Source organism: Moschus berezovskii, chromosome 19 (assembly GCF_049115385.1).
Source record: "Moschus berezovskii isolate FMDL1 chromosome 19, NW_MosBer_1.0, whole genome shotgun sequence".
NCBI lineage: Eukaryota > Metazoa > Chordata > Mammalia > Artiodactyla > Moschidae > Moschus > Moschus berezovskii.
The window spans coordinates 68,329,799-68,357,139 of NC_142478.1; the positions used below are offsets into that span (position 1 = coordinate 68,329,799).

Consider the following 27,341-nt stretch of genomic DNA (forward strand, 5'->3'; position numbering starts at 1 on the left):
TAATGTGTCAGCCAGCATCAGAATTAGCAGGGAAGGAGGCCAAAGGCGAGGTTCTAGGCAGGGCAGTGTCTGAGGAAACAGCCAGCAGCTGGAGGGGCTGGAGCCAAGGTGCGAAACGCTGTTACAAGTTGGAATTCCAGCTCTGCCCCTTCCTAGCTGTGTGGCCTTGGGTGATCTAGCTCATCTTCCTGAGCTTGGTTTCCCCATTTGTTAACGGGGCCAGTTCCACAGGCTTGGTTAGCTAGGGTTCAGGCTTTGAAATGCTGCTGGCAGAGCCCGGCTTGGAGCTCGCTGGGCCGGGAGGTTGGGAGCTGTTCTCCAGGCGGCTGCTGACTTGGTTGTGTGCGGGCGGGGGTGGCGTGCCAGCTCGGATGGGCACTGCCATGTGTTTTTCCAGAGAGCATGGCCAAGGATGCTTTGAGTTCCGGCTTCTTCTCCAGGAGGCATCCAGAAGGAAGGGAAAGGAAGGGGGTTGGGAGCCGGACACTGCACTCAGACCCGTGCATGAACTGGCTGGCTGGGCTGAGTCTGGGCGGCCCTCGGGGCAGCCAGAAGGGGGGCCCATCGATGGGGGTGGGTTCCAGACTCCCACGTCAAGCCCTGCTGACGTCAGATCTGGGACCAGGCTTTGATATCATCTCTTCCCACCTCCTCAAGGTGGGAAATCTGATGACCCAGCGGGGAGAAACGTTTTGCTTAAAGTACTACAATGACTCTGGGGCCCAGAATCCACAAAGCAGAAGGGCGTTCAGGCCACCAGAGGGTCGCCTCCGTGAGCAGAGGCATGGCTGCGCTTTCAGTGCCGTGCCCCCTGTGCCTGGCCCCTCACAGGTACTCAGTGAACGTTGATCGACTGAGTGGATGTGGTGTGGAAAACAGCCTGGGCACTCAGACCCATCGTGAAATCTGTCTCCACTCTGGGCCAGGTCTGCCTTTCTAGGTGAATTTCTACATGTTGCTGAGCTCAGTTTCCCAAAATAAGACCACAAATCCAGCTGGTACAGGTACCTGAGCAGGGATTTGATCTACCAGATCTCAGGGCTGATATTTCATATTGCACCCCGCTGATTTTTTTTTACATATATACTCATTTTATTCACTCATTCATCCAGAAAATTCATTCATTCAGAAAATATTTGTGGAGACCTACTGTGTACCAGGCCCTGTTCTAGGCTCCGTGGATACAGCAGTGAACAAGGCAGATGAGGCCCTGCCCTCGAGGAACTTATGTTCTAGAAGTTGGAGACAGACAGTAAGCAAAGAAATAGGACGGGAATGGAAGAAGTTGGAGGCGGGGTGCCTTAGATTGCATAGACCGGGAAGGAGATGATGCTTCATGTGACATCTCAAAGGAAGCCCACTATGCAGAGAGTCTGAAAAAGAACTCATTTCATTGTGAAGTGTGGGGGTAGCAAGAGCCACAGGCCTCAGTCCTACAGAAAACACAGGGAATGCCAGGAGGGAACACAGTTACCAAAACATCCCAAGCAACCTGAGAACGCCGTTTGGTGGGGGACGGGGGGACAGTGCAGCTGCCTGGGGTGCCTGCTCCCCAGGTAGAGTAGGGTGTCACCCTCCGGTGCCTCTGCCTTCCAGGTGAAGCAGATCATGGAGGAGGCCGTCACACGCAAGTTTGTCCACGAGGACAGCAGCCACATCATCTCCTTCTGCGGTGAGTCGGTGGCCCCGGGCAGCCTTGAAAAGCAACTTTCTCTCTGTGGGCTGCCTCGGGGCTGTGGCAGCTTTCTTTGAGCAGAGGTTCCCAAAGGTCATGCTTTTGCTGCTTCGTAACTGCAAGGTTTTTTTCAGATTCCAAAGGAACTCCATTAGGGAATTTGGAAGTAGGGAAAAGATTAGAGAAGAGATTAAGAATGACATCTGTGCTCTGGGAGGACTTCCCTGGTGGCTCAGATGGTAAAGCGTCTGTCTGCCTCCAATGCGGGAGACCTGGGTTCAGTCCCTGGGTGGGGAAGATCTCCTGGAGAAGGAAATGGCAACCCACTCCAGCACTCTTGCCTGGAGAATCCCATGGACGGAGGAGCCTGGTGGGCTGCGGTCCACGGGGACACGAAGAGTCGGGCCCGGCTGAGCGACTCCTCTCTCACTTTCACCTTCTGTGCCCCAGGAGGGGGTGATCACGGTCGACTCGGAGAGATGCCTCCCCTCCCGTGGGCTCCGTTCACACCGACCCCGCTCCAGGCGACCGGGGGCTTGCCTCTGCGGGATGGGCTCCACATCCTTTCCTCACCCAGGTAGAGAGACAGGGTGGATGGGGACTTTAAGGAATCGAGAAGCCGTGGACACTTCCCGAGGGATCGCTCCCAGCTGGCTCAGCAAAGGAGGCAGGCCCGGGGCTCAGAGTGTGACTCAGCCCTCTCCCTCTCCTTGAACCTGTGAGGCCCACGGGGCTCCAGAAATAGCCTTGCTGCCAGGGTCTTACCATACCTTCACAATGGCTAGACGTACAGGCCCTGCGTGTCCCTGAAGTCAGGATTCAGCACATAGGCAGGGGGTATGTCTGCGTGGGAGTGTTTCTTCCTCCCTGAAGACCTTCTAACCTCATGATTGTGGAGTGTCTCTCCACGAAGGACAAGCTGTCATCCCCCTCTCTTGGTCTTGGCTCCACAGAGGGGCCCATCAGCTTCCGTCCAGGTGGCTGGGGACACCGCCCGTGGGCCCTCAACCATCTGAGCACATGCCACGACCTGGGAAACTGCTGATGTCAGTTCTGCTCTTTGGCTGTCCAGCTTTGCTCAGATCCCATCTCTGCCACTTCTTTGCTGGGTGGCCTTGGGCAAGATCTTATTTTTTTAGGTGATGTATCTTTAAATATATAAATATACATGAAAGTGAAAGTTGCTCAGTTGTGTCTGACTCTTTGCGACCCCATGGACTATGCAGTCCATGGAGTTCTTTCTCCAGCCCAGAATACTGTAGCGGGTAGCCTTTCCCTTCTCCAGGGGATCTTCCCAACCCAGGGATGGAACCCAGGTCTCCCGCTGTGTAGACGGATTCTTTACTGGCTCAGCCAGTAAAGGGAAGTCACCCCCCCCAAAAATTATATGTATACACATACATAAATAAATATATATATATATTTGGCCACACTGCTTTGCTTGTAGAATCTTAGTTCCCTGAGCAGGGATCAAACCTGGGCCCATGACAGTGAAAGCGCTGGTTCCTGGACCACCAGGGAATTCCCTGAAAAATATTTTATGTATGTAAAAATACATATATACACATGCCCATATACACACATATGTATATGGAAATATATATCTCTATATATAAATATATATATATAGATCTCTGGCTTTCTTTTTTCTCCTGGACATTGTTATTTGGAAAAATCTTAATACGCATCTCTGTTTCAGGGCTTACTAGCATACCAACCAATTCAAGACTTAGAAGATTTTAGCAAGTGATAAAAATCATAATAATTCTCTCACTCCGATCAAAGTTCAGGGGTGAGAGAAATGTGCCAGCATTAAATGAGGCCTGAAGGATGTCCCTGAGGTTTCGTTTGTCCGTTGTTCTTATGAGCCATTGTCAGAAAAAAAATGGAACAATGTCTACCAAGCTGGACTAGATCTTGAATTTAATCAATGTAAGCAAATGAAAAGTCCTAGATATGTAAGCAAAATGGAAGCTATTTTAAAGATCATCATCCAGAATATTTGAATTCAGTGAGCACATTGGGCAGTATGTGAACAGTCCTTCAAAGCCAAGTCATTGCTGACAGCAGCAGCAAGAACAGGACAAGCAGTCAGCCAGAAACTTCTCAGCATTTCTCCTTGCACGTGGCATGGCCTTGCCAGGCTCTTAACCCTGCGCCTGCTGATGTCCTCCTGTGAAACGATAGTAACGAAAACACTGGCCCCATGAGTTTCACTACAGGGATTAGGGAAGGTGAACCTTAACACTGGTCTGCCGCCCAGCAGGTGCCCAGTAAGAGTAAGGAGTAACTCCTAATAAGCTCACATTTTCCCATAGACATGGATTATGCTCCTAGTGCATACCAGAGTGAGTTCCCAGGCAGCTGTGTAAGACAGAAAGGCAGAAGATAAAGGCTGCTGAGGGACTTCCCTGGTGGTCCAGTGGCTGAGATGCCACGCTCCCGAAAGAGGGGGCCCAGGATCGATCCCTGGTCAGGGAACTAGATCCCTCATGCCACAGCTAAGCTTTCACACGTTGCAACTGAAGATCCCAGCACAACCAAATAAATACATGTTAATTTTTAAATTAAAAAAAGTTAAGGCTGTGAAAGTATCAGATATGTAAGATAGAGGCCATCAAAATCGCATGCACAGGGCCTGTGTCTTAGAAGGGAGCAGTGAGGGGCAGAGAGGGAAAGTTATTTGCCTGAGGTCACACAGCAAGTTAGTGGTAGAACCCAGGCTACACCCCGGGTCTCTTGTTTGAGGAGGGCTGGACAGAGCCTCCAGCGGAGACACAGAAATGAGAAGATTATGACTGAAACCTCTCTTCAGAGGCCCTTTGTGGAGGCACAGATGTGAGCACACCTTGGGCTCAGACAGGGGAATGAATCCCAGCTCCATCACCTATTTGCTGGGTGGCCCTGGTGATCCAGTTCACCTCTGGGAGCCTCAGTTTCTACATCTGGAAGACGGGGATGGTCTTCCTTTCTGCCTGGCCGTGGCAGAGATTGAAGGAGATCCATAGTTAGCTGTTACTGAAAGCACGGTAGTAATCACAGCAGTGTGATTCTTTTAACTGAAATAAAGCCAGGCAGTCACGCCGTCCCGGCTCCCCTCGCTCATTGAAAGGAGTGGTAGCTAACCTTCATGAAGCGCACACACACGTGCCAGGCTCTGAGCAAAGTGCTTTCCCATTTTTCCCCACCTTATCCTGACAGCAACCTTATGAGGTTACTGTTCATACAATCCCATTTTACAGATGAGGAACCTGAGACCTGGGGAGGGGAAGTGATTCCCCTCACCCCGTCACACAGCAGGTTAGTGGCCAGGAGAGGATGTGAACAGAGGCGATCTGACCTGGGGCAGCAAGCGTGGGTTCACCACCAAGCCCTCGTGCTCCCTTTTGAGGGGCTGGACGGTGGAGAGGCATACAGGCTTTTCACTGTAATGCTATCATAGTGATGCTATCATAAAATTTGTGACTTCGGGGGCTCCAGACCTTCAAGGCACCTGTGTGTGACTGAGAAAGCCCAGAGCCAGGCTGGGCATGGCGGGGGGGGGGGGGGGGGGTGGTCATGGGCGGGTCCCGCTGACCGCGGTGTCCCTGCAGCGGCCGTGGAGGCGTGCGTCCTGCACGGGCTGCGGAGGCGGGCGGCTGGCTTCCTGCGCAGCAACAAGATCGCCGCTCTCTTCATGAAAGTGGGCAAGAGCTTCCCGCCGGCCGAGGAGCTGAGCCGCAAGGTGCAGGACCTGGAGCAGCTGATCGAGAGCACGTGAGTGCTGAGCACAGGCGCGGGCAGGGCCCCCAGCGCACAGCCCGTGCGCCTCCCGCGCCGCAGCACTCGCCATACCCCAGCGCCTTCGCTCGCGCGGCGCCCGCCACTCCGTTCACACCCCTCATTTCCGTAGCGGAGTCCCCGTCCTCCTCGGGATGGTCGCGGGCTCGCGCTAGTAGTGAATTCTGACCCTCACCCGTGGCTCTTTATTTCGCTCTGTGTGTTATCTCCCCGGTTGTTATCACCGCCTGTGATGTTTCATTCGCTCGTTCACTGTTAACCGGATTGTTATCAGTCTCCCCCACTGGCCTCTGAGCTCCACGAGGACAGGCAGCTGCATGTGTGCTGATCCCCATTAGGTCACCAGCGCCTGGGACAGCGCCCAGCACCCGGGAAATGCCCAGGAAACAATTGTTGAATGCGTAAGTGCCTGCTGAGCCAGGCCTGTGCCAAATGCAGGCAGATCGAAGTTTAATATAGCCACATGGTCTCCATCCGCGGATCTGATGCTCACGGTGAAGCAGCCATTTATGGGGGCATTGTCTTAGTGGCTCGTGGCCTAAAATGTGTAAACGAGTGCCTCCCACCAGAACCACCCGGAGTCCCAACCGCACAGCCAAGCCCCCAGCCTGGAGCCTGGTCAGGGGTGGCAAGCAGGTTTCATCCCCAGTTGGTGCTGGCGGCTGGGAGGTGGTTTCCTGCCAGAGCTCATTGCTTTTACCAGAGCCCGAAGACCGGCAGAGAACTGTCTTGTGGAAAGTTCTGGAGCTCTGAGTGGGCTTCATGGGAAAGTGCTTGGATTGATTAGCCACATGGATTAGCCACATGGATTGATTGCTCCTACGGGCAAGAGAAGGGAGAGAGAGGCAGGCATGTCCTGTGTCTGCCCTCGCTGCATGAGTGGCCGCTCCACTTCCTTGGGAGAGAAATGGCCCTTTCCTTGCCCTTCATTCCCTGCCAGTCCAGGGCTGCTGGCCAGAACTGCACTATGGGCAGCGCTCTGGACTTGGCATTGCCAGTTCCCATTCGGAATCTGACTCTTCAGCCATCTGGTCTTTAGGGGTCTTCCGGTCCATCTGCTAATTTCCCAGGTGTCTGCTGCTTCTTAAAGGGGTGGATTTCCATGGATCTTCCATAACATTGGGAGCAACTTTCTAATGGAGAAATGAGAGATGTCCTTTCCAGGGGCCCATTCACTCATTTTTGCAATCATTCTTTTATGGACATATTTACTGAGCCCCCTGGACACGCCAGGCACTGTGCTGGGCCCTGGAGATACAGGCATGAAACAGAGCCAAAGCTTGCCGTGTGGTAGACTCTCGGTGTTTTCTTTAAAAAGCAGTTGAATTGCATAATCCATGCCTTCGAGGCCCCATTGTGGAGGGGAAGACAGGTGAGCCAGAAGTTAAGCTGCAGAGATCCAGGGAACACAGAGGAGGGGCCCTTCCCCAGCTTCAGCTGGTGCACGAGGGCCTCCTGTAGGACGGGGTGCCCTCCCTGAGACCTCAAAAGTGAGTAGGGTTCAACCAGGTAATAGAGTGGGGAGGGAAGCCAGAAAGAAGCAGCAGCTCACAGAAAGTCCTCAGATGAAAGCCTCAGTTTCAGGGATCTGCAGAGATCCCTGTCTGGCTGGATCCTGGGGTCAGAGGCAGGGAGTGGTAAGGAGGTGGCTGCAGAGATGGACAGGGCCTAGGTTGTGGAGCGCCCTGCTTGTCGTGTTATATAAAGCTTGCTTCTCCAGAGCAATGGGGGAGCCTCCAAAATGAGAGAAGAATCCAAGACTCTTCTTGGCCAGCACTCCTTTCCAGCTGAGAGAGAGAAAGTAAGAGAGAAATTTCAGTGCGAGAATCTGGCTCACCCATCACCAGTGTACGAAAGGGTCAGTCTGACCACGTCTTCACACTCACGGGGTGTTGTTATTTTTTCAACTCTTTTCCCATTGTCCAGGAGCAGTGTGGGCTCCTGTTGTTGTTCTAATTGCCATTCTTTCATTTCTTGGAGAAGTTGGACACTTTCCCATTTGCATATTGATCCTGTTGGATTTCCTCTTTTGTGAGTATCTGTTCTCTTTCTTTGCTGGTCTCAAAGGCGAAATCAGATCCAGGGACTCCAGGAGAATGTGCGAAAGCTGCCAAAGCTGCCCAGCCTGTCCCCACTTGCCATCAAGCACCTGTGGATCCGCACGGCCTTGTTTGAGAAGGTCCTGGACAAAATTGTCCATTACCTTGTGGAAAACAGCAGGTGGGTGAGAAGAGCACAACACTTGGGTGCTTCCACCTGCTGGCCATCTTGGGAATTGCGCCCTCTCTCACAAAGCTGCTTTCTTTTTGCCCTCTTGATACACACTTGATCTGAAAATGACTAATAAGGACCTCCTGGTTGTTTGACTCTAAACTAGCCAAGCTTAGAACCTTTGGAAGATTTGGGTGCTTAATAGCAATGCAGGATCTTCAGAATTGGGGTGGGGTGTAAGGATCTTGCGGTCTTAAGAGATGTTTCTTTTCCCACGAGTTAAGCCCACAGTCCATCCTCTGTGTGGCCCTCGGGGTCATTGAGCTTCTCTGTGCCTCTGTTGTCTCTTCTGGTGAATGGGACAGGATGGGAATTGCTGCCACTCTGGAGAAGAGGCAAAAAAAGGAGATAGTGAGTACACAGCATTTTGGGACGGCCTAGGGGTAATTTTTACATTTTCTCTCCTAGCTCAGATTGGCCTGGTGTAGAGGTTTTATAGTGTGAGTCCTCTTGGCACGCATTCATCCATGGATCTGTTTACTCATCCACTAAATAATTAATGGGCATTTACGATGTCAGGCATTAACCTAGATGTTGAGGATACACTGGTCTTGCCTGTCATGTTAAGGAACGTGGATTTTATGAAGAGAGCAGTGAGGAGCTACTGGCAGATCTATGATCTGAGGGTCCTCATGGCCAGCACTCCTTTCCTTTGCCCATTTGCTAGGAAAATATGTGTGAAAGTGCGGAGCAAAGCGCTTCCCCTCACGAAGCTCGCATTTAGCAGGGAGAACAGGCCCATAGTAATCATGATAACCTGTGATGAGTGTGCCAGGACGGATGATGGGTGGCGATTAGTTTCCTCTGGGTAGTCAGGGAAAGTGTCCTGGAAGATGGGACAAACTTCCATTTGAAGGGCATGTTACCCAGCAGAAGGGTGTGGGGAAAAGTGTTCCCAGTGGAGGGAACAGCAGGCCCAGAGGCCCGGAGGCCGGAGAGGAACTGAGAAAACCCAGGCTCCGGAGCTCCAGTTAACCTCTTCACCTTCTGGTAATTTATAGCTCCTCTCTGCCCCCTGCCTTGCTGTGGGTCCGGGGTCTCTGCAGTTCCTGCCTTTGGCACATGAGCCTGAGTTTTCCTGCTGAAAAAATTGGTCATGTTTATCTAGTAGTTTAGAGTAACTTATTTATTTATTTATTAGTTTATTATGCAAGGTAGCTCAGATAGTAAAGAATCTGCCTGCAATTCAGGAGACCTGAGTTCAATCCCTGGATCAGGAAGATCCCCTGGAGAGGAAATGGCTGCCCTCTGCAGTATTCCTGCCTGGAGGATTCTGTGGACAGAGAGCCTGGCGGGCCCCAGTCCGTGGGGCCACAAAGAGTCGGAGACGACTGAGCAACTCAGACGCAGAGTAGCAATGCCAACACACTGTTTCTTCATTAAACAATTTGGATTTTAGAGCCACACAGAATTGAAACAGTAGTGCAGAGAATTCTTGCCTACCCTAAGTGTGAACTTCCTACATAACCGTAGTACAAGTCTCCAAGCCAAGAAATTGCCGTTGGCATAATATGCTAACCAAACTCACTTTTTTTTTTGCTATATAGTTCTATGAAAGTGTAATACATGCTTAGTTTCATAAAACCAACACCACACTCAGGCTACAGAATACTGTACCGAAGAACCCATCAGCCTGAAGAGACTCCCTGGGGCTTCCCTCTAAGTCACGTCTTGCTTGCATCTATGCCTGTGATTTTTAAGGCATTATTTCCAGGTTATGGTCACATAACTGCTGATTTGGGGAACAGAAACTGCGTGGTAGACTGGAAAGTGTCTCTAAGTATTAGCTTCAGATCTGACACCGAAATGTGTAAACTTGACGTTGAGCACGTCCAGGGCACGTCACTCTGCCCCAGCCAGTGTTCTGGTTGACTGAAGATTTCTTTGGGGTGATATTACAATCGCATGGCTGCGTTTAGTGAGAACCTCTCCTGGTGTCAGAACATAGTACGTGTAGTTGGACATTTATTCCTCCCAGTGGGTGAGTTCTGTCTTTCTTCCCACTTTATAGCTAAGGACACTGAAGCTCAGAGAGTGTAGTCACCTGTCCAGGGACACACAGAGAGGGAGGGAGGAGCCAGGCTGGGCTCCCAGTTAGTATGTCTAACTCTAGACTGTGGACTCTTCATCCCCTGCTGTTGAACGGGAAGAAGAGCTGAACTGGCTGGATGTAGCCTACGTCCACCTACTGTGGATCCACATCCAGCCCACATCCACCTACTGTGTGGCCTCGGGCAAGTCGCTTGCCCTCTCTGGGCCTGAGATCCCTCAGGAGTCAGGACAAGGTCCTTTCCATTCTGGAGTTCTGTTTCTAGACTGTATGAATTTCCAAAGAATTTGAGGCCAGTGCACAACAATTCGGGCTTCCCTGGTGACTCAGACGGTAAAGAATCCACCTGCAATACAGGGGACCCTGGTTCGAAAAGATCCCCTGGAGAAGGGAATGACTCCCCACTCCAGTATTCTTGCCTGGAGAATCCTATGCACAGAGGAGCCTGACCGTCCATGGGGTCACAAATAGTCGGACGTGACTGAGCACACACAACAACTCAAACGAACGAAAACGGAAAGCATTCAGCGCAGACACTGTACTGACAGCATCGCACGTTATTTTGGAGAGTCGGAGGCCAGGAGGCACTTCTGAGCATGTCAGGCCAGCATCATCTGCGCTGGTTACCCAGCTGGGAGGGCCTGTTAGTGCAGCTTCTGGGGACACCACAGCTAAAATGTGTTTTATTGCCTCGATAACATTAGAAGGGCAGACGTCATCTGAGCCTCTAAGTGACTTCCTGTTGAGATGGAAGATGCAAGAGAAGCAGACAGAATCAGCCAGGCCTCAGCAGCCTTCTCATGATTGCTTCTGTTATTATCATTAAGGCTGAGCGACTGAACTGAACTGAACTGACCGACAGCCTTTGTATTAAGCAATTACAGCCAAGTGCCGTGCTAAGTGCCTGACATCTGTTGTCACTCTCAAACATCCTTAGGCAGCCCATAATATTATCATTATGCCCATTTTACAGATGGGGCAGTTGAGGCTCACAGCAGTAACTGGGTGACCAGAGGGACATTGAACCCAGTCTGTCAGCTCTCAACCATCAGGCTGTAGTCGACTGTGCGCCCTCTGTTGGTCACCATCCAACCCTGCGTGTTCTTTCCTCTCTTGCTAGTAAGTATTACGAGAAGGAAGCTCTCCTGATGGACCCCGTGGACGGCCCCATCCTTGCGTCTTTGCTGGGTAAGTGGCCCAGCCAGTGCGCTAAGCTTCTTCTGGATTTCTGGTCTTGACTCGAGGGGGCACCTCCAAAGGGCCTGTCTCGCCCCCCTCCAGCCTCCCACCTTCAAAACTGCTTTCAGGCTCCTGCGCTGGTCCCTCTTTGGCAGGAGCCTGGGATACCCTAGCTGCTGGAGGGGAGGGGTGGGGAAATAAGTGGTCCTTCTGGTGGGAGAAGGGAAGGAGGACTTTCCGGGGCAATGGGCTCCCAGCCCCGTCTGCTCCGCAGTGGGGCCCTGCGCCCTGGAGTACACCAAGATGAAGACTTCTGACCACTTCTGGACGGACCCCTCGGCCGATGAGCTTGTCCAGAGGCACCGCATCCACAGCTCGCACCTGAGGCAGGACTCGCCCACCAAGCGTCCGGCCCTCTGCGTGAGCGGGGAGGACGGTGGGCCCCGGGGGGGGAGTCCAGCTGAGTTCTGGACTCGGCATGGGGGTGGGGAGTGGACTGGGGCCTTGACGGTCGCTTCGGGCCTCACCTGCCACCTCCCCTCACGTTGCCAGATCCAGAAAAGGCATTCGAGTGGCAGCATGGATGACCGGCCCTCCCTCTCTGCCCGGGACTACGTGGAGTCCCTGCATCAGAACTCCCGCGCCACCCTGCTGTACGGCAAGAACAACGTTCTGGTCCAGCCGGTGAGAGTCCCCATCTTGGGCCAGGGCTTCCGCCGTGGGTCTGGCTCCAGGCTGCAGAGGAGGGGAGTGCCTGTGGCCCCAGGCTGCTCACCACCCATCCACCCACCCACCCACTGCCCCGTCTGTCCACTCCTCTGCCAGTATCTCCTTCTGTTCAATCATCCATCCATTCATCTCAGTATCCCACCCAGCCAGCCAGTCAGCTCTCTTCCAGCCTCTGTTCACCCAGCCCTCTGTTCATGCATCCGTTCACCACTTTTTATCCACCTGCCTGTATTATATCCACCCAGCCACCTATCCACTCATCCATCCATCATTACGTCCACCCATCCATCCTTCTACCCGTCATCAGCTCCACCCACCCGTCATCCACCCACCCGTCTTTAACCTCCCTCCGTCCACTTGTCCGTTTGTCCCCCAGTCCATCTGCCCTCCGCCTGCCCACCCAGCTGCCTTGTCTGTCACTCCCCCTTGCCATCGTCACTCACTCAGGGCCCTCATTTGTGCTCAACCTGCGCTGCGCGGGGTGCTTCGGATGGCAAGGGGGACGTCTTCACAGCCAGGACTTTCGGAGTGCAGATACTGGTGTGTATGTCGGAAGGAGGCAGCCTTCCTGTGTACACAGTCACTTTTCCAATCAGATCACAGTCTATCATCTTTTCGAAGACATTTTAAAAAGCCCCCATACTCTGCATGTGGAGTAGAAAGCATTACACAGGACCTCATCGAGGGGTCAACAATATAAACGTCTGTGGCTGAGTCTGCACGAGACTGGGCAAGAATGACTATGTCACAGCTGTAAGATAACTGCTGATTATAAGAGGCATCCCCACTTCAGGTGCGTTAAAATGTGGAAAAACAATTGTGCGCCTTAGAATCCGTGAAATACGGCAAGGATGCTACCTCCCGGGGTGGCAGTGTGGTCGAGATGATGCTGGTGGAGCAGAGCCAGGCTCGGTTCGGCCTCAGTGCTCAGTAAATGTTGGTTGTCTGTCTCCACATCTTTTGGGGGGTGGGTCCTTTTTCAGGGAGGAGGGCTGCCTCTTACGTGTGAGTCTTGGAGCCCCCTCCACCGCACCCCACTTGGGATAAAGCGGAGCAAGTGAGAAGCTCAGCCGCTGAGTTGGGAAGGCGGAGGGTGGAGCTGCTGGGCGGGGAGCCTGGAGGGGTATCTGGGGAGGGGCTTCTGGGTGACATCTGTAGGATGGGACATGGAGCTCAGCTGCACTCTCTTTCTCCCTTAAGACTGGCCACAGTGATGGCAGATAAATGCCTTCTGTTTGGGAAAAGGTATTGTTGAAAGGGCAGAGCCCCGTTCCTTGTTCTAAAGACCACCTCCCAACGCCACCTTTGCGTTAGGGCCCTGGGCGCAGTGGGCGGCTTTCACAGCTGGACCCTGCAGAAGCACAGCCATCCTGGTGATTGACTGCAGGCTTCATTTGGCACAGCCCCCAGAGGGAAGGCCAGGGTCTTCCCAGTGGCCGTGGCCTTGCAGGGAACAGGCCAACCTCCTGGCTCTCGTCGTGTGCCCGTGAGTCCCGTAGGCCAGGGCTCGTGTCCACTGTGCCTCTGGCACCACGCCCAGGCCTGAGTCCACCTTTCTCTGCAGAGAGATGACATGGAGGCTGTGCCGGGATACCTGTCCCTGCACCAGACGGCTGACGTCATGACCTTGAAGTGGACACCCAACCAGCTGATGAACGGGTCTGTGGGGGACCTGGACTATGAGAAGAGGTAAGTCCCTCCCTTCCCCTTGGCGCAGGGATGATTGCGCCCTGTCCCTTGCGCCGCCCCTGGCCCTGATCTGTCTGGTTGTTAAGGCCACGTGGCCCACCTCCCTGCAGCTGTGGCCTCATGGGTAATTCGTGGGTCTGAGAACCAACTGCAAGAGTCTTAGGGGTGGGAATTGGGCAGTGCCTTGACCACACACCACCGGGAGAGAGAAATACTAACAAAGATTTTGTCAGCCCAGAAATGGCAACAATCCCTGGTCTCCAGCCACATCGCCCATCCCTCAGTGCAAAAGGAAGCCAGAGGTGTTGGTTGTGAGCATCTCCTGGATGCCCTGTGAGTTATAAGACCCAACAAAGGCCTTGGAATCATGCTCCTAAGAGACCTGGTGGCTGGGGATTCTATTATTATCGTACATGTTCTTGACTTCCTCAAAACTTTTGCTTATGGGGATTTTCTAACATAAAGAGCTTCCCTGATAGCTCAGTTGGTAAAGAATCCACCTGCAATGCAGGAGACCCCAGTTTGATTCCTGGGTCAGGAAGATCCTCTGGTGAAGGGATAGGCTACCTACTCCAGTATTCTTGGGCTTCCCTTGTGGCTCAGCTGGTGAAGAATCTGCCTGCAATGTGGGACACCTGGGTTTGATCCCTGGGTTGGGAAGATCCCCTGGAGAAGGGAAAGGCTACCCACTCCAGTGTTCTGGCCTAGAGAATTCCATGGACTGTATAGTCCATGGGGTTGCAAAGAGTCAGACATGACTGACTTTTCACTTTTTCACTTTCTAACATAAAAGTAGAAAGAACTCAAGTACCCATCACACAGCCCTAACAACTTTCCCCTCACCCTCCTCTGCCCTGCGTATTGTCCTGCAGTAGCAAGCAGATGTCATAGGATTATAGAATTTTATCTAGAAGTTTATTACATACTTGTAAATACGTGTGTGTATATACACGTATGTGTTTATATACATATGTATGTATGCATGTGCGTGTGTGTATGTATAGAATAAGGGCTCTCTTCATGGGCCATAAACAGAGCACTGTTGCTGTGTTCTGTGTGATGTTAAGCCTCAGTGCGATTACCACCAGGCTTTGGTGTGATTAATATCATTCTCTAAGCTGATCACTTCCTGGGCAGAGGTTACCATCTGTCCTCAGAGAGGGTCATTGGGAGGTACAGTCAGTCCTCAGCTGGGCCAGATAATTCAACTCCAGCCAGACACCTGAGTCTCTGATGGAGAAATCCTCTGGGAGCCAGGAAACACTCTTGTCCTTGAACCTTATCTCAGCTTATTCATCTGAAACCTCAATATCAAACTTTCTGTGACCTCCCAGCTGAGTTCAGATTGCACGGAGCCCTGAATCTCCTTCTTAGCGTTTACAAAATCATAATAAATCTGTCCCTACTTGTGTTCTGACTGTCTCACCCTTTGGATCTCAGTTCTGAGAAGGCAAAGAGTCTGTCTTGCTCACATCTTCTCCCCAGTGTCTGCTGGCGACAGAAAACCAAACTCAAGCTGCTTGAAGCATTGGCTCACATGAACCAAAAATATCCAGGGGTGGTGGCTTCAGGCATGGCTGGATCCAGGTACTCAAATGAGGACCTGATCTCTTTCCATCTCTTGGCTCTACTTTCCTGACTGTTGACTCCATTTACAGGCAGGCTTTTCTTGCATAGGGCCCTCTACATCGTCAGACTTCTGTCAGCCTTACCGCTACTCTCCTAGCAGAAAGAAGCCCTTCTTTCCCAGAGACTTCTCACATAGATCTAATAATTGAGTCTCACTGGTTCTGCTTGGGTCAAGGTCCAGAACAGTGTCATATGATGATCAGCCAAGCCAGGGTCAGGTGCCCATTCCTGGAGTCCTGAAGGGGGAGGGTAGGAGAGGTCAGCCTCAGCCACATGGACTGAGGTTAAAGAAATGTGTGTGTAGGGGGAAAGTTGGAAAACTGGGATACTGGAGCCAGAAGACAGGGAGATAGGGTCTGGGAAGACTGGGGACATGGATGTTGGGGGTTAGGTGGTCCTGGTGAGGAGGGTGGAGGAGCCTGTGGGTTGAGCTTCCCCGTGACAAGTGGGACAGGCATCCTGCAAGCCTGACCCTCCCTCCCCTTCCAGTGTCTACTGGGACTACGCTATGACCATCCGCCTGGAAGAGATTGTCTACCTGCATTGCCATCAGCAAGGTAGGGGCTGCGGGTAAACGTGGGGCTGGGGTGTTCCTCCTGGCTCCCCTGTCTTCCCCACCCCCTTATTACCTGTGCAGCCTCAGACGAGTGACCTCACCCCTCTGAGCCTCAGTTTCCACATCTGTAAAATGGGCATAGTAACAGTATCTGCTCATGGGGTTGTTGTGAGGATCAAGTGACATGTGTTAAGGGCTCAGCATCAAAGCCATGTGTCAGGCATGGTTCTCACTAATCATGTGCCTGCTATTTAATTGTTGCTACAACCCAGTGCTAGAGGCACCGTCATTCCCATCTTAGAGCTGAGGAAGCAGCATGGCGCAAAGACATCCTTTCTAAGCTCCCCAGTCTGGTCCCAAATCCAGGCCTTTGTCCCTCCAAAGTCAGTGTTCTGAAAATCGAAGATTTATAACTGGAGTTTATAGCTCAAAGAAGGTATATTCTGAATAAGCAAAAGGCCATCCTACTTTAGAAAGCAAGGACTCTACACCAAGGCATAAAAGACAGTAGTTTAAGCCTATTTAATGAAACACACCTGGGTTCAAATCCAGGCTCTGCTACTCACCAGCTGTGTGACCTTGGGCAAGTGACATAACCTCTTTGAGCCTCAGTTTTATCATTTGCAAAACAGGCAATAATAGATGTGCCTCACAGGGCTGTTTTGAGTATTACAGTAAGACAGTGCCTGTAATGTGCTATGTATGTATACAGTAAGTGCTTAAGGCATGTAATGCATGCTAGCAAGAGTCAATTACTGCCCTGCAGGGGGATCTGTCTGACAGCCTCCATACAGAAATAGGTCAGGTCAACCTGTTGAGGGTGTTTGAGGGGGGCATCATCTTCCTTTGTCGGGTGACTGCAGGGAGGCCACCCACCTTCGTCTTGACCTTGTCCTGTCATTCTCCAGTTGATGACCATGGCGGGTAGGATGAGGGAGACTCAGAGGAGGTGAAAACTGCCCCTGACCTTCTGCCCAGGCCTTTCCCAGAGCCTCGGAGCGGGACCCCGGGTCTGGCTGGGAATGTCTGGGGAGGAGGGGGCATCCCATGCCTCATCGTGACTTCCTGCCGGGTCTCCTCTGGCCGGGTCGTGGCGGCAGTGGACAGCGGCGGGACGGTGGTGTTGGTCAGCCAGGACGGGATCCAGAGGCCGCCCTTCCGCTTCCCCAAGGGAGGGCACCTCCTGCAGTTCCTCTCGTGCCTGGAGAACGGGCTGCTCCCTCACGGGCAGCTGGACCCACCACTCTGGTCTCAGCGGGGGAAGGTGAGTGATCATGGGGGGCCCAGGAAGCAGGGCTGGGGGTCAGCCGTGGGGAGTGGCCGTTCTTGCCTTTGGGCCCTTGTGTGGCTGTGTGGGCTCATGCATGCCCCACAGGGACCCTCGGGCTGTGCAGGTTGCGGGACAGGTGTGTCCCAGGGGCCAGGCACTGGGGTGTGTTCTTTCAGGGCAAAGTATTCCCCAAACTGCGCAAGCGAAGCCCCCAGGGTTCATCCGAGTCCACATCTTCGGACAAGGAAGACGATGAGGCCGCGGATTACGTATTCAGGATCATCTACCCTGGAGTGCAGTCCGAACTCGGTAAGCTGCCTTGGCTCTCGGCCCGGGAAATCAATCTGTTTAGCTGGTCCTGAAATTGACTTCAGCTCCGTGGGACCAGAGGACAAGACATGTGAATTCTGGGGTTAGTAGGGGGACTTGGAATCAGGAAATTGGGGTATCGGCAGCCTTGATTTTCCCCCAAATGAATAACCACTCTCTGCTTGGCTAACTTAGATGTCCCTGGATATGAGGTGGCATGGGGTAGCAGCCGTGACATGGGTTCTGGAATCCTGGTCGAACTTGGGCAGATCCCTTCACCCCTCTGTGCCTCGGTTTCCTCATCTGTAAAATGGGGATGTTCATAGCACCTATTTCACAGGATTCTCACAAGGATCAAATGAGATAAAGTACTTGGCACAGAAAGAACACTCAAATGCTATTACGTGGTTGTTACTGTTATTTTTTTTACTTCAACAGATTGTTGTAAGGATTCAGTGAGATAATAAGCTGGTCATCTTAGAGCCCATAGAATGAGGACTCTGCATTTTCACTGCTGAGGGAGCGGGCTCAATCCCTGTTTGGGGAACTAAGATCCAGCAAGTCATGCAGCGCGGCCAAAAAAATAAATAAAAGACAGCAGAGGGGAAGGGCAACCCTAGACACTGGCACACGAGGTTATAACTATGTCCTGCCTTTTGCGTGGTGCCTGCTATGAAGTAGATGCTTAGTGAATGGAAACTGCGGTTACTACAAAGATCATCAATTCCAGAGGGCTGTGGTAGCGATTAAATGAATTAATATTTGAAAAATTCTCGGAAGGAAGCCTGGCATTTGTTAGGCACTGTATGCATGTCTGTTAAACAAGTGAGTAATAAGTTATAGCTTGTTTCTGTAAACCTCATTTTATCTAACCCTCTGTGGTCCTGTTGTTCCCATTTGATGGATAATGGCTCTGAGAGTCCCTTTGTTTAAGTGACCACAGCTGGGCGGTGAGGACATTTTTAAGGCAGGCGTCCTCCCTGGCGAGGTTGGACTCATTGTGCCAGGCCTCCTAATGCTCTCGCTCACATCCCGTGCTGTCAGAGCTGGGGTGTGGAGCAGGCTTGGTGGCAAGGCCTTGGGTTAGCCTGTGTGTTCGTGTGTGTTCCATTATGGCCCATTAGGAGCAAAGCCTTACATTCCTGTGTCATTAAGAGCCATAGAGTGTCCTGACGTGTATCCCTACATCTGTTCCCGCCCAGGATCAAGGTCTGGAGCTGTCCCAGCCTCTCTGTGGTACCACTTCCCCCCGGAAAGCTGATTCATCCAAGGGGCCAGGTGCCCTGTGGCTGCCTTCCCTGGCAGCTCACTCTACGGGGACCCATCCAACAGATGATTTGTAGGCTCTTCCTGGGAGCCAGGCTGGGTGCTGAGTGTCTTTCTTCTTTGGGGAATATCCACGTTAGCCTGTCGTGGCCCCGCGTGTGCCAGGGGAACAGATGCTAGCTGCGCCCACTCACACCCTCTGTGTGTGCAGCTCCACTGCCATCTGCCAGCCTTAGTGTCTCCTTGCCTAAGGGTTTCTCCAGCCACCAGGGTTCCTTCTGCCCGTGAGTGGGGTGGACTACAATCAGTGCCTCCATGGAGCAGCCAGTGACTGGCAGGAGCTGTATATAAATGCCCCAGCTCCCTCACCCCCCGAGTGAGAACATTCTGAAACGTGTGTTCTACACGTGTCCGAGATACCCCTCACCGGATCAAGTGCCACTTGTCCATAATGGCAACGTACACGGTGACTAACTCGCTACTCTCTTCACCCTTCTCCTCCTGGGTCCCTTTATCTCTCCCTACCTGTGCTTCTTGGAAGCATCTCCCAACTTACACCTAAATCCTTGTCTGCCTTGTCACCAAGTCAGTGTGTTTAAAACAAGGTCTCTTGATCTTAGCACTACTGACACTTCGGATGGAATAACTCTTTGCAGTAGGGGCTGTCCTGTGCCCTATAGGATGTGTATTAAAAACCAAACATCACTTTGCCAACAAAAGTCCGTATAGTCAAGGCTATGGTCTTTCCAGTAGTCACGTACGAATCTGAGAACTGTACCATAAAGAAGGCTGAGCACTGAAGAATTGATACTTTTGAACTGTGGTGCTAGAAAAGACTCTTGAGAGTCCCTTGAACAGCAGGAGACCAAATCAGTCAATCTTAAAGGAAATCAACCCTTAATACTCATTGGAAGGACTGATGATGAAGCTCCAATACCTTGGCCACCTGACGCAAAGAGCCAGCACATTGGAAAAGACCCTGATGCTGGGAAAGATTGAAGGCAAGAGGAGAAGGGAGCAGCAGAGGATAAGATGGTTGGATGGCATCACCGACTCAATGGACATGAACTTGGGCAAACTTCGGGAGATGGTGAGGGTCAGGGAGGCCTGGAGTACTACAGTCCATAGGGTCACAGAGTTGGACACGACTTGGTGAGAGAACAAGAAAAATTCTTTGTGGTGGGGCCTGTCCTTTGCTATAGGATTCTGAGCAGCTTCCCTGGTCTCCACTCACTGGATGCCAAGTAGTGAATCCGTCCCCACCAGCACCACATTGTGACAGCCAGAAATGTCTGCAGACATCACCAAGTGTCCCTTCGAAGGCCAGCAACACCCCAGCTGAGACCCGCTGGTCTAGGGCAAGGACGGTTTAGGGACTCAGCAGCCAACAGGAGAAAGCTGAGAGAGTATGAATAGGATCTCAGGGTCTGATCCTCTGGGTTGGAATCCCAGCTTCACCACTTATTAGCTGGGTGGTCTTGGGCATGCTGCTTAAACTCACTGTGCCTCAGTCTTCTAATCTGTAAAAGGGGATAACGGTAGGACTTGAGCTCGGAAAGGGACACCTGTTGTTAGTGGGAAGAGAAGGGACTTTAGCCAAAAAGACCGGTTATCCCAGTAACGACCTGGTGAGGCTTTGGGTGAGTAAGCTGTCTTGTTGTTCTGAGCCTCCGTTTTCTCTCATGCAAAATAGGAGACGAAACACATCCCTTACAGCGGGGGTCCCCACCCTCCGGGATCCAATGCCTGATGGTCTGAGGTGGAGCTGATGCAATAATAATAGAAATAAAGTCCACAATAAATGTCATGCGCTTGAATCATGCATGCCCAAACCATCCACCCCAATCCCAGTCCATGGAAAAGTTGTCTTCCCCAAATCTAGTCCCTGGAGCTGAAAAAGTTGGGGACCACTGCCTTACAGGCTCATCAGGGATGAGGCAGTTCCCTGAATAGTATGGCACCCAGCACATAGTAGGCACTTTATAGATGTCAGCATTCTTCTTTCTCTAATCAAACACAAGCCAGGGTAACTGTGTGGAGCAGGACAGGGGAAAGGTTCAAGCCCCGGGGAATTGGTTCCTCTGCCTTTTCAGTGTCCTGTTCCACCCCCCACAGACCTTCCATTTCATTGGTGTTTTTATTTTTGTCTCTTAAGTTGCTTCCAGCCCCCTGGGCGACACTCCCCCCATCTCCGCGGGCCCTGCCTGGATGGTGGTTCCTGCAGGCCGGTCCGTGTTAGTGGTGGCCAGGGGCAGCCGGTGGGCACAAGCCAGATGGGACACGACCCTCCCCACATCACGCCTGAAGCTGCAGCCCCTCAGTAATGTCTGGGCTCCCCTCACCCCTGGGACTGGGCACCGGCCACCTCTGCCATGTTGTCATTTGAGTCTTGGTCCGCAGCTGGAGATGGAGGCAGGGGAAAAATTGATGCCTTTGCACTGTCTTGCCTTTGTACTACAAGACACAGCTTGGAGTGTTGTGGGTTCATCAGCAGAGGGGTCCACTGATGATGTCTGCAGGGTGCGAGAAGCTGGGGCTGGGGACATGCTTGCCACACATGGGCAGATCTCCTGGTCAGTGCTTCCCGGAGATTGGCTGAGAACTGATGTTTTCAAGAATGTTTTCATAAAATGTTTTCAAGAACAATTTATAGGGGCTGACTGGTCTTTCTTGGCCAGTTCATTGGTGAGTCTGCCACAAAGCCACTTTTGATGGCCTCCAGAACCTCTTTCTGTTAGCAGCTTTCTGTTCTGTCCTTGGGTGCGGCAGATGCTGTCAACAAGGGAGCTGTGATGACCGGTGGGGCCGGGTCCACAGCTCCTCCTCTCCTTGGAGCCCAAGGGGAGAGGCCAGGTATTACCAGCCACCCTTGAGGAGGTGCTGCTCACCGGGCAAATGTGTACCCCTCTTAAGTTCCTAAAGCAGGGCTTGGCAAATTAAGGCCAAAAGTCGAATCCTCTGTATCGCTCATGGACTCAGACTGGTGTTGACGTTTTTAAATAACTGAAAAAAAAAAAAAGAAGACTATTTTGTGACATGTGAAAATGATATGAAATTCACATTATAGTGTCCATGAATGAAATTTTATTAGAACATAACCCATGTTCATTTGTTTACAATATTTTTGGCTACTTTTGTTCTATGACGGCAGAGTAGAATGGTTATGATAGTGACCAAATGTTTTGCAAACCCTCAAATATTATCTACCCTTTACAGGCGATAGCCGGCAAGTCCTGTCCTAGAGAAAATAACTTTCTTGCACCAAGAGGCCAGGAAATTAACCATACAAATGGTAATGCCTGGGTCACCGGTGTGTTTGTTCTGCAGCATTGCAAATGCCGTGGCTTCCATGGAGCCGGGAAAGAAAACAATATGGGAAACTATGAGTGCTATATCCCTGGGAGCAATTGATCAGGAACCACCAGCGTCCAAGAGTTAGGAAATCATTTGTGCTTGGTTCTCAGACGTGGCTGCTACCTCAGAACTCTTTTTGAAAGACAGACTCGAGGGCTGTATCGCCGGGAGATTTTAATTCAGTAGGTCGGGCATATGGGTAGGATACAGGCGTATGGCTTTTAAACAAGCATCCCACATGATTCCGGGGGAGTTGCCAACCTGTTTGAGGCTCTCTTGGTAGAGCAGCTATAGGAACAGGACCATGGACAGCACAGGCATCTTCATCAGTGGGGACTCCCCTGTTGAGTCAGGCTCCCTTACATTTCACCACCAAGGGCTCCCCATGAGACCTACCTCTGGGGACTTGAGGCCATTGGTCCTCCCCAGGATTCCCCAGCAGGCTGCCCTTCCTTCCTGCCAGCCTCCCATGGGGACAACTGAATGACAACATGGTGAGGGCTGGCCTCCTGCTCTGCGATTGGACCTGTTTACTTGGCTCTGGTCTCTTTCTGACTCTTCAGCTGCCATCAGCTCTTGCCATCACCTCAGGGACCGAAAATCTTGGTGGTGGCTCTCACTGGCTTGTTGGGCTCAAGGACCTGGGTCAGACAGTGATTGACGTCGCTGTTTCCTGCTGTGACATTCAGGGTCTTCCCTGTTCCTCTGCTGGTGTGGGGGTGAGCTGCTTGCTTTGGGGTGAGGTTTCTGTGACCCACAAAAGCTTTACCAGGGCTCTCCTCTGCCCTTTCTACCACCACAGTTCCCCAGGACCTAATGGATGTCTCTGTGAGCAACCTGCCATCCCTGTGGCAACCCAGCCCCCGGCAGTCCTCCTGTTCCTCCTGTTCGCAGAGTGGCTCGGCTGATGGTGGCTCAGCCAACGGCTGCAACCACGAGAGGTATGAGGGGCTTGGGCTGTGGACGGAAGAAATGCAGGCATTGACTGGAGGTGTGCAGGTACCATTTCTTGTCCTGTGCTGGATTCAGGGGAGTTAACACAGGCTATAGAATCATCCAGGGCTTCCCCGGTGGCTCAGCGGTGAACAGCCCACCGGTCAATACAGGAGACAGGGGTTCAATCCCTGGGTGCATGAGATCCCCTGGAGAAGGAAATGGCAACCCTCTCCAGTATTCCTGCCTGGGAAATCCCATGGACAGAGGAGCCTGGCGGGGCTACAGTCCATGGGGTCGCAGAGTCGGACGCAGCTGATCAACTAAGCAACAACAGCAACATAGACTCATTCAGATCTGGGTTAAATCCTAGCCTTGTGAAGTCCTAGCTTCCTTATGTGTATCAGTCAGGATCAACAAGGGGGTGTCACTGTAACAAACAGTCCTAAAATCTCAGTAATTTTTTACAACAAAAAATTACTTATCATGCATGCTGTGTCTGCCATGCTTCAGCAGGGGGCTTTGCTTTTTCTGCATTCACGGACCTGGCAGATGGAGTCACCACCATCTTGAATATTGGGAATCCCAGTGACTAAGGGAAATGCTTTCTTTATTTAACTGTCTTAAGGGCAAATCAAATAATGATTAAAAAGCAGCCAGCCCATGTACCGGGTACATGGTGATAGTCAGTAAATGACACTTCTTAAATTTATTGCATAAAGTTAAATCCCCAAATCATCTCTCTCCTTATCCGCAGAGCTCTGTCTTCTCAGGACTACTCAGCCCATTCATGAGACTGGTCATATTTCCCGCTGACCCAGCCTGGCCTGGCCTGGGAGAGTAGAATCCTTTTTTCCTTGCTGGGCCTCTGTCCCAGTGCATGGCCCATTCTTCAGCCATAGGAATATAAGTGGGGGCCAACAGCAAATCTGTGAAGCCACAGAACTCCTGGCTCTCAGCGTGTGGACTGTGGACCAGCAGCATCATCACCTGAGCAGAATCTCTGCCCCTCACCCCAGAAATGCTGAAGCTGAATCTGCATTTAACAGATCACCTAGGGTCCCGAGACGATGTGTGTGCTTTTAAGCTTGAGAAGCACTGAAATGACTGGAGATCCTCAAATTTTAATATCCATCGGGATCACCTTGGGGATCACATACTGCTTCCTCAACCACTTCCTGGAGATCCTGGTTGGGTAGATCTGTGCAGGGCCTGGGAATCCACATGATGGAGAAACCCCAAGTGATTCTGTGACTGATGGTCCATGGACCATGGACAAATGCTGTTCTAACCCAGTACCCCCACTCACAGCATCTGCTTCTACAGCTGTAGTGATGGGGAGCTCACCACTTTGCAGACAGCCAGGGCCACTCTAGGGGGCAGCGATCAGTGTGACACTGCCCTTATGTAACCTGAGGATGCCTGAGCATCACCAGTCTAAGGGCACAAAGAGGGTGACTTTAATGCCTAATGCCTCCATGTGCATGCCTGGAGGACTTCACCACGCCTCCTTCCCAGTCTCCTTGGGTTTTTAATGGGTGTGATATTCTTCTACTCTGTTCTCTCCAAGAATGGACTACACTGCTTTCAGCAGTCCTGTTTTCCCCATCAGTTCTGAGGCCATATTCCTCTCTCCTCTTTCACCCAAAACAGCCCCCCTGCCCTCAAATTCCCGTGCAAGGATAATCTCTGAGGCATTACCTGCTTTGCAATTAGCCAGACTCTGGATCCCAGACTGGCTCCTCTTGGGTTCAGCTGGGTCACTTTAGAAGTCAGAGCATTTTCTGCTGGTGACAGAAACCCACTTCCAACTGGTGCAAATGAAAAAGAAAACGTACTGGTAGAACTGAGACATCAGCAGCATGGGGGCTTCAGGCATAGCTGGATCCAGATGTGCCACACAGGAATGTGTTTCTTTAACTCTCGGCTCTGCTTATCTCTAAGACGGTTTCATTCTCAGGCAAGCCCTTCCTATGCAGCAGTGAAAATGGATCCTAGCAGCTGCTGCCCTGTGTCCCACTAGCTTAGGAACTCAAGTAAAGAAGAGTGTCATTTTTCTAGTAGATGTGCCAGGGTTGATTCTCATTGGCCCAGGTTGAATCATGTGACCCCCCCGACCCAATCACTGTGCCTCTAAGCTGAGTCATATACTGGGTAGAATCAGCTGCACCCAAAGCATAGGAACAGAATTGGGAAGAAGGAAACTTCCAAGAAGAAGGGGCAGTGATGCTACGCAGGTGGAAATAACAGTACCCCTGCTCTCTCTGGCTGGCTGGTTCTCATCTGCTCCCCAGAGATAACGAGTTATGCTCCTGTCCAGCAAGCCCAGGCTATGTGTGGATCTGTACTAAACATCTTCCTTTTGCTCCACCTGCAGGGCTCCCCTGAAGCTTCTCTGTGACAATATGAAGTACCAGATCCTTTCCAGAGCCTTCTATGGATGTGCGTATTGGCCTTATTTGCCATTTTTGTCTCCCGGGAGCATTTATTCAGTGCCTGCTGCATATCAGCAGTATCAGGGGAATGAGCCTGGCTCTGCGCCTCTGTTTCCTAGGCATCTACTGTTGGTTAAGTTACATTAACCTCCCTGAACCTCAATTTCCTCTTTTACAGATCGGGCATAAAATTTCTCCCTTGGTTCTAAGAGAAGTCAGTGAACAATGGGGCTCCTTGCTGGAAGCAGCAAGGTTTAGTTACCATTGCATCTCTATTTCCCACCTTAGAGGGTGTGTTTTCAGGATTAAATGGAAACATACATAAAGCACCTAACATTGCTTGCAGTTGGTGCTCAATAGATGTCAGTTCTTTCTTCCTATAGGCAGAAGCAGCAGAGTAAGATGGCCTAATCCCTTCCCAATAACTTAAAAGCTAAATTACTAACACAGGTGCTCTGATGATTTCCAGTTAACAGATGAGGAAACTGAGGTACAGAGAGGCAAAGGGACTGGCCCAAGGTCACACAGCAAATAAGTAACGGAGCTGGGACTCTCAAACCCAGGCCCGCAAAGGCTCTGTTTTTTCCACTCTCCTATTTTGATTCTTAGCAGGTTTTATTTCCCCTACCTCAGAGCCCAGATGGGGAAGATAAAACATATATATATTTTAAGGAAATCTAGAAAAGTGTTGCTACATCCTGCATGGGCCTATGAAAAAATAGTGCAGATGGTATCAGCCTGGAGAGACGGGGAAAGTGTGAGCTCCCCAAGGTCAAGCTTTTTGCCTGTTCTGTTACCATCCATCCACAGTGCCTAATGGGCCTGGTATGGAGGAGGCTCTGGGCAAGTATTTATGAAACCACAGTGGAGGAGCTTCCTGGTAGAAGGGGTGGGAGTCAAGATGGGCTTGATGCCCTCACATGATATGGCTCCTCGCTGATGGTGGTTGAGAGTCCAGGTTCTGGAGCAGATGGTCTGCGTTCATATCCCAACTCCACACCGAGCACCGTGACCTGGGCAAGTGATACAAGCAGACTGTGCCTCGGTATCCCCATCTGTAAGATGGGCATAGTAAGAGAACCTGCTTCATAGGGTTGTAGTGAGAATCAACGAAGTTATCTAAGCTCTGGGAGCGGCACCCTGGGGCAGAGTGTGTGCTGTGTGAGTGTTAGCTATCACACCATCATCATAATCATCGTGATTAGCCCCATTGTCGGTGGATTGAGTCCTCAGGCTCCAGGTGGTCCAGGGTCCTCTCTGGGACATGACGATGAATTGGGGGTCGGGAGTAACCAGAAGGAAAGAGCATGGTCAAAGCACACAGGCCAGCGTTTGCTGAATCTACATGTGGGCTGGGCGCTGTGCCCTCCAGGCACCCAGGGTGGAGCAGGTGAAGGGTGGCACGTTGGCGGGTAATCCTCTAAGAGTGCAGGGCCATCTTTGAAAGCAAACCAGTGCCTTCAGCATCTCTGCTGCTTCTGACCTCAGGGTGCTCTTCATCCAGCTGCAGTTGGAACCAGTCCCCTCCTCTCCCATTCTCTCTCTCAGCATTCATTGGAGGCACCCCGGGGCACAGTGAGCCTAGAGTCACTTGCCCCTTCCTGCCTCCAGTCTGTGAATTCAATGCCTTGGTTTCCAGCCCTAGAGGAGCGGGCATCACCCCAATTGAGACTGAGAAAGGTGACGTGACTTCCCCAGGGTCGCAGGGCCATGAAGCAGTTAAGCCAGCAAGTAATTTCGCCCCTCTGAGCCTCACCTTCCTCAACCTGGAAAAGGAAAACGATGAGAATTTGCTGGTCACAAGGGCTCAGTCAGATTGCGAGGAGGACAGTACTTTGGAGACTTTGTGAGACAAGGTAGGGGTGCTGGACGGTGGGCAGTGACACTTTCCCTCCCTCCCCACAGGGCTGGCCTACTGCAGACACCTGTCTACCGTGAGGACCCACCTGTCAGCCCTGGTCAATCACATGATCGTGTCCCCCGACTTGCCCTGTGATGCTGGACACGGGCTGACGGCTGGCATCTGGGAGCAGTACCTTCAGGACAGCACAGTAAGGCTTGGCCTGGCTTGGCCTGCTGTGGGGCAGAGACTCTGGGGGGACAGAGATTATGGGGACCTCTTTTCATTCTTCAAAGAATGAAAAACGCAAGTGTACATATTTTTAAAAAGTTTTAAAATATCATGTCTCTGCTACACCCCCCCAGTTCTGATCCCC

General features: G+C 51.8%; 1 protein-coding gene across 3 annotated transcripts in view; it reads left to right on the top strand.

The window, feature by feature from the left end:
- The window catches only part of SGSM1 (small G protein signaling modulator 1), a 71,893-nt gene that overhangs the window by 22,109 nt on the left and 22,443 nt on the right, over positions 1-27,341 (top strand). For 2 of the 3 annotated variants that reach the window (XR_008683035.2, XM_055404522.2), the window contains exons 3-16: positions 1,597-1,672; positions 5,269-5,431; positions 7,523-7,675; positions 10,897-10,964; positions 11,230-11,375; positions 11,508-11,639; positions 13,249-13,373; positions 15,492-15,559; positions 16,659-16,822; positions 17,005-17,137; positions 20,559-20,723; positions 22,560-22,698; positions 25,068-25,132; positions 27,031-27,176. Coding sequence is in view for 2 of the 3 variants with exons in the window: in XM_055404522.2 (XP_055260497.1) it covers positions 1,597-1,672; positions 5,269-5,431; positions 7,523-7,675; positions 10,897-10,964; positions 11,230-11,375; positions 11,508-11,639; positions 13,249-13,373; positions 15,492-15,559; positions 16,659-16,822; positions 17,005-17,137; positions 20,559-20,723; positions 22,560-22,698; positions 25,068-25,132; positions 27,031-27,176 (1,743 nt within the window). In the remaining variant the exon portion in view is untranslated. The remainder of the gene's footprint in view (positions 1-1,596; positions 1,673-5,268; positions 5,432-7,522; positions 7,676-10,896; positions 10,965-11,229; positions 11,376-11,507; positions 11,640-13,248; positions 13,374-15,491; positions 15,560-16,658; positions 16,823-17,004; positions 17,138-20,558; positions 20,724-22,559; positions 22,699-25,067; positions 25,133-27,030; positions 27,177-27,341) is intronic. The other variant, XM_055404524.2, reaches the window with a different exon arrangement.